Here is a 12,524-nt window from a genome sequence, read left to right as displayed (position 1 = left end):
TCCTTCCTGATTGAAAGCTCTATTCTGTTCCCCACACCTCAACCGAGGCCTCTACTCCACAAGTAGAAAACAGCACAGTTTCTCTGGGGGAGGGGAGGCGTGGTTAGATTCACTCCCAGTGGGGACGCACTGGAAAGGACAGAGATGGGTGAAAGCAGGAGGCAGGTGTACCAAACACATAGTGAAAGAAGATGTGAGGGCTACACGGGTATCCGATTAACAGATACTGTGAGGAACGGGAGCATCATAGAATACAAATAGAGTCCATTCACCTGCAAGACACGGCAGGCCTCAGTATGTGGTTACAGAGGCATAGTGTCACATAGATCTTACCTGATACTTTTGCATGCAAGATACACACACACACATCATACTGAAGACAAATTTGAGTGCTGTTGTAATTTCAGGAAATACGCAGGAGGGGAGAGACCAGATAGCCCAGGGTTCAGCCACTGCAGGTGAGAGGCGCAGGCTTCTAGTGGAAGGATAAGGCAGCCCACAGGGGACCAACAGGACATGGTATAAAATGGAGTTCCAGAGAGGAGATGATGAAGGTGTATGATGTACGTATGCTCCCACCTACATGCGATCCAGGGCTGTTTTTATGGCCCTAGGAAGGAGACCAAGACACATGAGGGAAAGCCGGGCAGCCCATGTAGACATGCTATGTAGTTGCTGTTCACAGCCCTAGGCATAGAACATGATTCTCTTTTTTGCAGGTGTCCTACTAGGTGTCCAGATATAAATGACACTTACCATCCAATATATGTTTTCTTGTTCATTTTACGATTTTTCTATGAGGTACAAGTTGAAAGATTGCTTTGGGGCTTTCCCAAAATCCCAATGGCCAAGTCAGAGACCATTCCAGCTGACTGGAATCTTCCGGAATGGGACCTGGGCACTATACTTTTAGCTTTTAGGGCTTCTGACACAAACATCTTTTTTTTTCTTTTCTTTTCTTTTATTTATGTATTAAAGATTCTGCCTCCTCCCCACCACCGCCTCCCATTTCCCTCCCCCTCCCCCAATCAAGTCCCCCTCCCTCGTCCACCGAAGAGCAAGCAGGGTTCCCTGCACTATGGGAAGTCCAAGGACCACCCACCTCCATCCAGGTCTAGTAAGGTGAGCATCCAAACTGCCTAGGCTCCCACAAAGCCAGTACGTGCAGTAGGATCAAAAACCCATTGCCATTGTTCTTGAGTTCTCAGTAGTCCTCATTGTCCGCTATGTTCAGCGAGACTTGTTTTATCCCATGCTTTTTCAGACCCAGGCCAGTTGGCCTTGGTGAGTTCCCTATAGAACATCCCCATTACACAGGACTGGATATGACACAAACATCTTATAGAAGATCACTCGCTGAACTGAATAGTATACATATTGCCTAAGTTTCTTGAAGCTGTCCACGTTGCTGCTTTAATGTCCTTGGCATTGAAGATGCTCTGTAATGAACAACTTTGGAAGTGGTACTTTCATTTTTCAGTGCGACTTCAGGCATTCAGGTTTTCAAGAGATGGGGTATGTCCAAGGCCAGCCCTCCTTCAATCACTCCTAAATCCTGCAGACACAGGACCCCTAAAGAGCCTCCTCACTTCATCAAGCAATGACTTTTATTTTCCATCACTGCAAAATATTCTTCTCAGAAAGCTCCCCCTGACCCACAAACTCTCATTGGCCTGAGTATTTCCCATTGTCCAGCAGAGGGCAAAAAAGGCAGAAAGGAACACTCTTCTCTAGGAGGTTCCAGGAGGCTGACACTCTAGCTGAGAAGGTGCAGACCTGGAGGAGAACAAAAGCCTAAATACATAGATAAGACAGAACTAATCTTTGGGTGTGGTGTCACACACCTGTGCTATCAGCACTGGAGGCAAGAGAATCCAAAGTTTAAGACCATTGTCAGTTAGGGAAGGAGTTCAAGTCCCTTACAGAGATCCAGTCTCAAAACAAAACAAAAACTAGAGACCAATACCAAATGTGTTGCTGTCTTCTCTGGAACGTGTGGAAGTAGGGAAAGGTGTAGACAGCCTACATCCTAAGAAGAAGTTTTTCAGATTACAGAAGATATGGAGTTGTTTTTTATTTTTTGAAATATGAACATTCTTCCTAAACATGCTAAAGAGTAGTGTTACTCTTTCTGATTATAGAAGTCAATGTCACCAGGCCAAACCACTTGGCAGGGACATGACTGCGGTGCACCACGCCCGTTTTTACTCTATGTGCTACCTTACAGTTCGTGAGCCAGGCAAGGGGCTGGAGCTTGAAACACACAAAGACTCACAGACAGAGAGAGACACGGGTCATCCTTGAAACAGGAATGCCCCAAGAATGCACCCTTTATTATGTCCAGGGGCAGCTTATATAGAGATAGCCACGCCCCAGCCAAACACACCAGAAACCATTCCCCTGCCATCAGGAACTCCTGAGGGTCTTGTGCTCAGAGCATCTGTAGGCACTCAGATCAGGGAAAAACAAGTTGTTTACAAGAAATTCAGGATCTGGGGGTTCACAGCTCCCAACACATGAAAAATAATTTAGGCATCAAAAGGAGAACTGTGTGAAGTTTAGCTTCACTTGCACACTTGAGAACACAGAATTCTTTGTCCCACTAGCCCAGGGACATTTCAGACTTGTTCAACACTCCCAGGACAGCAGGTCGGGAGCTGTCAGTTCCTCTAAAATTCCCAGCCTTCTGGGGGTCTCAGGCCAAAGCTGAGCCCGGCCTGAAGGTGCCATTTGGTGAACCCACCTTTGAGGACCTAGAGGTAGATGATGTCAGAGAACCACAGAGAGAGACTTTATGTAAGAAGTTGATGGACCAGTTTGAGATCATCCGTAATCTGATAGTTGAGTCTGGAACCAATTATAAGAGCTTGAACTCGGACCCCTGGGAACTCTGTGGAACAGTTAGAGGACCTTTCATCTCACGATTAGACAACTGGACTGCGCATGAATAACTGAGGTCACAAGACCTCCCCATCTGAGAGGGATATGCATAGTCTACCGGAAGAGCTTCGAGACCACCTCACAGGGCCCCAGGGCAGCTGGCCTTCCACCATATGGCTCTTTGCTCTGGTCCTGACATCCCTCAACCCCTGCATGGCTTTTGGTGAGTTGTTCTAATATACAGACCCTGGGGGCGCATTTGAAGCTCCTGGGCCTAGGCTGAGGTAGGTGGAGATCGGTATCAGAGGATGCATGACAGCTTCTGTTCTGCTCACCAGCGCTCACCAGCTGCACTTTGACATGGGCTCAGAGCATCAAAGCTCAGCAAGCTCTGCCCATCACAGAGATGCAGGATGGAAAAACACCGTGATACCCCAACTGCAGTGCCAGGAAGCCCACAAGCAACTTCCCTGCCTCAACATGAGGAGTTAAGGGAGCCCCAAGTTGTCTTACTCCAGCCCTGGTCAGATGTGGAGGTAGAAAACTCAACAGAGTTTTAACAACATTGGACAGAGCAGTGCTCAGAGTGCAGGACTTGATAGAGTCTAGCTCAACTCTGTGTCTTTTGACTAGAACTATGCGGTGCCTGGGTCCTGAATCTGGACTATGAAAAATCAGTAGTACCTTCCTCCCTGGACTGTGGTGGAGATGAAATAGGTAGTTGTTTCTTGCATGTTTTTAGCATGATGTCTAGGCTAGAAGCACCAAAAAAGTATGGATTTAAATAGGTGATGATTTAGATGGGGTATATTAATAAAAGCTTGAAATAAGGTCAAGTCAACATGTTAAGAGCCAATGGCTACAGAAAAGATAATTTGTTCTTCAATTTGCAAGAGGTGTTGGCTTAGCTGTGTGCTAGGTAAGAGGTTGAACAGAGGTAGCCCTTAGGCGCAGGGGCCTGACCTTGTAGGGGAAGGACCATAGACACACCTAGGTGGGAGAGGGAACAGGAAGGAGCTACAAGGAATTGTAGGAGGAAGTGAGGCCTTCAGATCACCATGGGAAGCTGGGACTTGTAGTAGGGAGATTTGTAACTAAGGGAAGGTGGAAAGGAGTTACATAAGTGAAAGAGTGGAGTCTTGAGAGACTCGGATGCCAAAATACACGTCCTGTCCGGGAAGGAAAAACGGTCTACAAATGCTGCTAAGTGGAGTCCTTGGGAAGGGGAGGGAAGTCCTGAAATACACAGGTGCATGATGGGAAGGATAGCAAATCCCTAGCTAAGGGACTAAGGTTTGCTTAGTAGACAAGTAAACAGCAGGGACCATTCTGGAGTCAAGAATATTTTCCTGGTAATTCTCAACACAGTCACCTAACCAGGCGGCTGTCTATCCTGTGGGCTCCATTCTTGTGGAGAAAACAATCATTCCCCCAACTCCCACAGCTCCATCCCTGTCTTGGTGCCACTTGGTGCGGCACTATAAAAAGCCAGCATGACCCTCTGTCCTGATTGCTACTCTTGATGACAGCCATGGATCATATGTTGTCCTATACGGCTCCTGGGTGGGACCAATATCTCAGAGCAGCCTTCCCAGAACATGACATGATTCTGCTTTCCCATCCTTCAGTGGCCCCCATTGAATACAGACAATACATCAACATCTCCACTCAAGTGTGTGGTCAGAATAAAATAATAATTCAAAATTGGTCTTACCAATGCATAGCCAATGGCCCAAGAAGGTCTTTATAGGAAACCAGGTTCCAAAGTAGTAACAAGTGCCCAATCCAAAACATGAAAACAGTCTCAACTGAAAACACCTACCAAAGTGGTGGCAGAAGGAAGGGAGAAGCAGCGTAGAAGTCCAGGGGGAAGTACAAGAGGGGTTGAAAGAGGCAACACCTGAGCCAAAACCACTAACTGTGGCCTCTGTTAGCTCAATGATGCTCTTCTGAACATGAAGAGGGTAGAAGCCAGTAGCCAGGGTGGAAGATGAACAATTGGGATGGGAGATATAAAAAGGAGTTCAAAGGTTCCAACTCATGTCAGATGGAGATAAACATACAGAGCATTTGCTGTGTGCCAGCTGTGCCCTCATCGCTTGGCGTTACTTCCCAGAGAAGCCTTGCTAAGCGGGCTCTAATATCACCATGCTACTGACGAGGAAACCGAGGGACTGGAAGAATCCCGAACGGTTTTCCTGAAGATGGAATTGGGGTGAGGTTTCCAGAGTTTTCTGGTTTTCTTCCAGCACCAAGAGACTGCTCTATTCCAGATTTGTTTGTTCTTATTCTGTCTTACGTTCAGTTTCAGATCTGCCACAGTGTCTCTGAGCCAGAAAGGAGACAAAAATCTAGATGTGCTTTGATGGGCCAAGCACTAGCTTTTGATTCAGAAATAAATAGTGCACAATTTGGCCCTGTTGCTGGGGTACCACATGTCCTATGAGTCTTACTTTTCAACCCCTCAAATGGAACAAACATATACTGAAGTTGTGAGTTGTCCTGCAATAAACATGGGTTCTGCTTTCTGTATTTAAGGCTTTAAAACACAAAGCCTGGCAGATCTAGAGATGCTGGCACTCACAGGGTCCAACGAATCCAGAGCCTGTACCACAGCCATCTCCAGTACCAAGTTCTTGTAACCTACCACTATCTGACTTAATCCCTCAGAGCTGAGGTGAGGGCAGCCCACAAGCTCCAAAGAATGGTGCCAACTCCTCTACCTCTGCTTCTCTTCCTCCTCCTGTCTCACAATCCCTCTGCCTCACTCTCTTACTGACACTTGTTCCTTTCTTGGTCCGTTCAGTGGTTAGGAGCATAAGCAGTAAGTAACAAGGGCTCACCTCGCATTCATCTCACCCAGCATCCAACATCAACATCAGACATTTCACTGACTGAGCTATCTCCTGACCTCCATGGGATGGATGCTTTTCTGCTTTCAGTTCGGGTTTACCCCTTCTGGCATCCCACTGAACTGGGAAGCTTTTCGCCCCCTAATTTTATATTAGAAACGCTTGATTCCTACATAGCTATGGTAGCTTATTCATGGCCACATACCTAAAAGCAAAAAAACAAGATATCCCTTTTGGTACATTTTTATTTCTATTCTACGGTCACAGAGCACCTGTCATCACCACCCGTGGTGGACACTGTTCATGGCAAAGTCCTGGGGAAGTATGTCACCTTAGAAGGATTCACACAGCCTGTGGCTGTCTTCCTGGGAGTTCCCTTTGCCAAGCCTCCTCTTGGATCTCTGAGGTTTGCTCCACCACAGCCTGCAGAGCCCTGGAACTTTGTGAAGAATGCCACCTCCTACCCTCCTATGTAAGTCACTGGGGAGGGCCTGGGTCTCTTTCAATAGGGTATCTGCCTCAGAGAGCTGTAGGAAAGAGTTGAGAGGGCTCTCTGACTGATTGCACTTTGTTTATGTATTCTTAACATATTGTAAGATCTCAAAGACATTCCACACCTGTTAGAGTGCTCTAGAATCTTTGATCAAAATGTTTCTGTTGAGCAACTGTTATATTCCAGACATATTCTAGGTTCTGATAATGTATCAGTGAACACAATAAAGATCCCCTACCTTCATAGAGTTTTATTCTGGGAGAGACAGAAACAGAGAGAGACAGAGACAGAGAAAGAGGCAGACACACATACATACAAACACACACACACACACATAGAATAATTGCAAAGCAAGACAATGGATTGTGTGGTGTTCTATAATGGTTAGCGATTCACTCGTTAGATAAAATTGCTGATAGGAAGACAAGGCACCTATTGTACCTCTCCTGTCTTGAACTTTTTGTGGATGAAGCTGCTAGTGTTGGGGGTAAGATGCTGGGAGCGTTGCAGCTGAGCCCAGAAGGCCTGAAAGCCCAGGCGGCCTCTCAGGTAAGGCGCCTAGCTTTTACACATCCCTTCTCTGTCCTCCCTCTCGCTGTCTTCCTTTATTTAGGTTGTGAGCCTAGCCTTTAACGGCTGAGCCATCTCTCCAGCCCCACTGTCTTCCTTTATAGTCCGATGGTGTTCTCAAGGGGTATCCCTTGATCCTTTGGCTTTTTTTTTTTCATTGCCCCCAAGATAAGCTTTGGCTTTGTAGTGGCTGCATAGTTAGCAGCAAACCCCCGCGCTTACAGTATTAACCTGAGAAGACCCTGCCTCTTGACAACGAGGACAACTCACACTTTAAATTTCAACTCTTTCCTGACATTTTGAGTTTTTGATGTTACATTTCCATCTTGCATATTATCACCAAATTCAGTAGATATGATTTTTACTAAATAAAATAGTTTGGTCAGTTTAAAGGCAGGTGCGGATACTTATCGTGATGATAGTGCTAACACGGTTGGAATTGTTTCTGTGTCTCCCGCGAGCAAAGGTTACACTCACTGCTACGTGGCTTCTATCTGGGAAACTCTAGCAGTTCATGTGAGGCAGAGCTGGCAGCAATAAGGTCCTTCCCTTTTGTTTGTCCAGGCATCTGAGAACTCCTCTGTGTGCTGTTTGCTTTTTCTTACTGTTTGTTTTCATTTACCTTGGATTGTTGAGTTTGTTTATAATATGTCATGGGTGATTTTATTGGGTTTGATTGAACTCGTGACCTTTGAATCTTAGCCGCTCCCTCCAGGCTGAAACCGTCTCTGTTATCCTTTGTGAATAAGTGCCCCTGCTCTTGGTCTTTGTCCGTTGTGTCTAACAACCTCTATGCTTGCTCTTTTGAAGCTCCTAATGGGTCTCATGAGTTTTCTTCCTTCATCCGCATTCTTTTCTCACTGTGAGAGGGCGGTGGTTATAGCTCAGAGGTAAACTGTTTGCTTGGAAAATTCAAAAGCCTTTAGTGCTATAAAAATGACGGAACAGAAGCATGAAAAGGTCAATCTTTAACCACAGCTCTGCCGTCTGCTGCCTTTGTTGTTGGTCCGTTTTTCACCTCATTCATTGTAGTTTTCAGCTTCAGCATCCCCGTTGGATTTTTTTTTAACATTTAGTCTCAATATTAAATTTCTATCATACAGTAAAAACTGTATCTGCTACAACAAGCAATTAGAAATATTTCTCTATAGACAACTTCTTCCCAAATAAAACTTTTATGATGAACTTATGAATCATGTCTTTATGTTTCCTTAAAGTCTACTGTTCTTCCTTAAAACAAACAGAGAAACACTGTTTGGAGTCAGAGTTCTGAGAGATCCCGCGTCCCTGTCATTGTGGGGACTGTCTCAGGTGCTCTATTTTGTATATTTCTTGAGGTTATGTTGCTCTGAATGCTCGTGGTGGTCACTGTACAATATCTACACATTGAAGGCCCAAGTGTCTACCAGTCTCTGCAGCTGGTTTTGTACCTGAACTCTCCAAAAGTAGGGTGGATGCTGTGTTCGTAAGCCAATGACAGCTGTATCCATCTCAGCAGTGCAGGGCACGCTGATCTAGGCTTGCTGTAGGTCCCTAGGCTCTCCAGATGAGATAGATGGCAACAGAGCATACATGAGGAAAATTCCAGGACTGCACGACCTTGCCTCCCCAGGGATTCAAGCCTGAACATACATCCCAGTGGCCAGGCAAGGCTATCAACCATAACTTTGCTACATGGAGGAGGCAGAGGCCTCTTGCAGTAAGAACAGCTGGAAGTGAGACTGGGCCACCTCAGTACCTGTGTGAGGCAGATGCTGGAAATTCTGACTCATTGGATCTTATGGGTACCCATTCCCCTGCAGTGACCTGTACAGACATGATGATTATTTCATTACAAAAATAAGGCCTAGAGTTGATGCTAGGTCCCCCTTGGATCTGCTGTGTGACTGTAATGAGTGCCCGTGCTTCTGCATGGTCTTTGTGGGGTTCCAGGATTCTTGCCAGGACTCCCAGATAGCTTCCCATCCATGTCATTGTCTCAAGTCTGGTGATAACAATTCAATTTGTGAGTTTAAACCACCTAGTAGAAAGCCCTCCCTGGACTTTGTCTGTTTGAATCTCAAAGCTCTTTCTCCCCTTCTCAGGTGCTCCCAAATTACAGGGGTGGGACCAGTGCTCTCTGACGTCTTCGCCAACCAACTAGAAGATGTTGCTCTTGAGTATTCTGAAGACTGCCTTTACTTAAATATTTACTCCCCTGCTGACTTGACCAACAAAGGCAAGCTGCCGGTAAGCACTCCATGGAAGTCGGCACCCAGGGGCTTCAGCATCCCGGATTTTCTAAGGCAGTTTAGAGGGGGTGAAGGATGCTTGAAGTACAGGTATTGTTAGCCAGACCTCTGACTTCCCTTGACTGCAGGAAAATTATTCAGGTACTTCAGTTTTCCCCAGTGATACTAGGCATACTTGGGAGACCACAGTGTATCCGTAAGTACCTCCCAATTCGTCTGTGTTTTCTCACGTTAAGATTAGGAAAGCAATGATGTTTGTCTTCATTTCTGTTTAAGAATCTGATCTCTGAGGAATTAAGACATAATTTCCATTAAAGTCAGAAGTGGAAAGGATCCACAACCCAGCACTCACCTAGTCCCAATTTTATATAGAGAGCAACTAAAACAAAGATGGAGGGAAACTATAAATTAGGGTTAATGGACCGAGAACTTGGGTCCCCCAACCTTCAAACCACATCTTTTAACATGGACTTGGAAATCGAACAAGTGTGTGACCTTCCAAGTACACCAAGATCCATCTGTGAAAACTCTCATGGTCCCATGACGAAGGTGTGTGGGATGCAGACTGGAGCAGTCCCCCCAACTTTCCCCTTTGCCAAACATCTGGGATGTCACTTTAATCTGTTTCTCTCCTTAGCTGCCTTTGGCAAGGACCACTGACCCAGTGAGTCAGCGTTTTCATATAAACAAAGGCCCAGAGCAGAGATGGGACAGGCTGCTAGTTACAAGGCACAGGACAGAGGTCTTCTTGGAGAAAGTGACCTTTCGGGCCAAAGACTTCATAGTAGCTTCTTCCTTTTGTCACAGCCCACCTGCCTCTGCACTCAGCCTTCCCTCTGAGATGACCATTCCTCAGTGCTTCCCTCGAGGTGGTAGGGGCCCAGGAGGAGGAGAAATGGGCTGTGGGAGTCTAAAGGCAGGACATGTTCCAACTATGGACACAGGTCCCAGAGAACAGAGTCAGGATTAATCCCGGGTGTGCCTTTGAGACGATGAGAGACCCGGGCTATTTCTAACTGTTTTGACCTCTGTTTCTTCTCATGGGCACCATTCCATGTGTGAGCATGCAGTGTTGACATTCAAGCCATGCTTCAGTCCTGGATACACAAGGCAGTCAAAGCATCTGCCCTTTGCCCTCGTAGCCCCAACAGCTACCTCACTGAACTGCAGCCGTGGGCTACAAGAGACAGGAGCTACAAGAGTCAGGGCTCGAGTCAAGTCTTGCCTCCACCTCTCATGAGCTGTGGAACTTCAAGCAAGTTGTCTGCCTGTTACATGGATAGGGTATTTTAAAGTACCCTGAACAGTAATTAGTTCACAGTTTGTGGGTTCTTTTATATTTTATTAGCAATGTTATAGAATTTTATTCTTTTCAGTTCTTCCTTGAAATGTGACGTCCAGAGCCATTAATCAGACATTGTACCTACCCCCTTTTCTCATGAGCTTTAATTCATACGGCAGTACCAAATGGGCAGTGGTCTTTCAGATAAAGTCAGTATCTAAAGACTTCCTGGAAGGATAGATGGGCTTAGAAGATGGGAAGGTCTGAGGAAGGCTAAGGGGAGATACCTCAGGGAGGGGCACCACTGGGGACATGTGTGCTTCTTGAGATACTTCTTCAGTCACAGGGAAAGTTAGCTCACCAGTAAACTGAGGTACAGTCAAAATGCAAGCTGTGTCCTTTGCTATGTCCAGGTGTGAGATGGGTGGTGTCCTGGGGAGAAAATGACATCCTTGACTTTTGCTGTTCCCATAACAACATTCTTGTTTGGAAGAACTGGTAAATTACATGGTCCTTGAGACTGGAGAGAAGGGTAACACAATGAATAACTAGACTGCATTGAGTGAAATTGTGGTCTGGGACCTGGCTGAGAGACTTGGGCCATGATAGACACTCGTGGTCTTGGATAATGGCTTCCTTAGTCACAAGCAAGAATTAGTTAGGTCATCCAATGTCGTTACTTCTCTACTTCTTATAACCTGAATGGTTTTTTGATGCCTGTCCAGGTGATGGTATGGGTCCATGGAGGCGGTTTACTGTCTGGTGGGGCATCCACTTTTGATGGACTGGCCCTGTCTACCCATGAAAAAGTGGTGGTGGTAGCCATTCAATACCGCCTGGGCATCTTGGGATTCTTCAGGTAAGACATTAGACCTTTTTCCCATTACATGAACACCAATCAGGACAATGGGACCCATGCCTGGTCATTCATCTGCATTCCTTAAAGCGTTTGTGTTTCTTGAGGTTGGACTCTCTCCTGTCTTCTCTTTCCTCACCACACTTTTTGCCTTTGCTCTGGGTTTTTGTGTATACTGTTACCTCTGCCTGGACGGCCTGTTCTAAACTCACCCATCTTCCAAAGCTAACTCTCATTTAGTTCCAAATCACGTGTCTCCTTTCACCTGTGCGGCCAAGCACACAGCATTGCCTACAGCAGTCTCTAAGAAGTTCAATGTTGCAAGTCTCCTTCTAGGACAGGAGGCACAAAGGAGTTCAGAGAACACTTGTTTGTTAAGGAAAGAGTGTCGGGGGGGTGGGGTGGGGGGTGGAAGCTGTCAGAGGATCTGACCCAGGGAGCAGTATGCCCTGGAGGGTGGTAGAGGACACACCGCTCACTTCCTCCTTAGCGGCTGGCACATGCAGGAGTCCAGGTTAGTCTCCATCAACTGTGAGATCAGGATCAGGTTTCCTGCTCTAGGATCCTTTTCTGCATATTCCATGCAAACCTGAGATGGTTGCTAAGTAGTCTAGCTGAACCACAGCCACCGCTGAGGAGACTGAGGAGCTGGAAGATGGTTCTGGTCTGCCTCTCCGCTGGTTGCTCTAGGCTTCTGCCTCAGGAACGAAGACATCATCCTTTAAGGTACCAGGTCTCTTTGCCTAGGTTCTGTTTCTCTACTTTCTGTTTCATTCAGCCTGCCACAAGTGGTCCCTCCACCTTCTCTCTCCCTTTCTCTCCTCCACCCATGCCTGGCAGGCTGTGAGTATTGAAGCCACAATGTCCCCCTCCTCTCCCCAGTACAACTTTCTGAGCCAGCAGCAGCAGCCAAGTGAGCACCTGTGCTTCTGGGCTTCTGAGCTGCTTCTTTCTTCTACCTCCTTGGCCACCCTCCACCTCCCTGGCCACCTTCCACGTCCTTGGCCACCCTCCACCTCCCTGCTGCCTTCCACTTCCTTGGTTGCTCATGTTCAGAGTCCTTTTTTGCTCCTTCCCTCCCCATCCTCAGGCCTCTGTATGCCTCCCTTTTTCCTGTCCAGTAATTCCCAGAATTCCCCACAATGGTGGTTGGAGTGAGAAATGGCTCTCATAGGCTCATACATTTAAATGCTTGGTCCCCAGTTAGTGGAACTTTTTTGGGGAGGATTAGGAGGTGTGGTCTCGTTGAAGGAGGTGTGTCACTGGGGGTGATCTTTAAGGTTTCAAAAGCTCATGAATCAATCTCTCTCTCTCTCTCTCTCTCTCTCTCTCTCTCTCTCTCTCTCTCCCTCTCTCTCTC

The 12,524-nt window shown here is 46.6% G+C and overlaps 1 protein-coding gene across 2 annotated transcripts in view; it reads left to right on the top strand.

Annotated features, from left to right (window-relative positions):
* LOC126502580 (carboxylesterase 1C-like) overlaps positions 1 to 12,524 on the top strand; it is a 54,237-nt gene that overhangs the window by 25,133 nt on the left and 16,580 nt on the right. For both annotated transcript variants that reach the window (XM_050143719.1, XM_050143720.1), the window contains exons 3-5: positions 6,139 to 6,204; positions 8,880 to 9,024; positions 11,034 to 11,167. In XM_050143719.1, the coding sequence (XP_049999676.1) occupies positions 6,139 to 6,204; positions 8,880 to 9,024; positions 11,034 to 11,167 (345 nt within the window). The remainder of the gene's footprint in view (positions 1 to 6,138; positions 6,205 to 8,879; positions 9,025 to 11,033; positions 11,168 to 12,524) is intronic.

The sequence above is a fragment of the Alexandromys fortis genome, unplaced genomic scaffold (assembly GCF_014885135.2).
Source record: "Alexandromys fortis isolate MF-2015 unplaced genomic scaffold, M_Fortis_MF-2015_v1.1 scaffold_1, whole genome shotgun sequence".
NCBI classification, from domain to species: Eukaryota; Metazoa; Chordata; class Mammalia; order Rodentia; family Cricetidae; genus Alexandromys; species Alexandromys fortis.
Note: the sequence above shows the minus strand (reverse complement) of the source record. Positions and strands in the feature narration are given on the sequence as shown.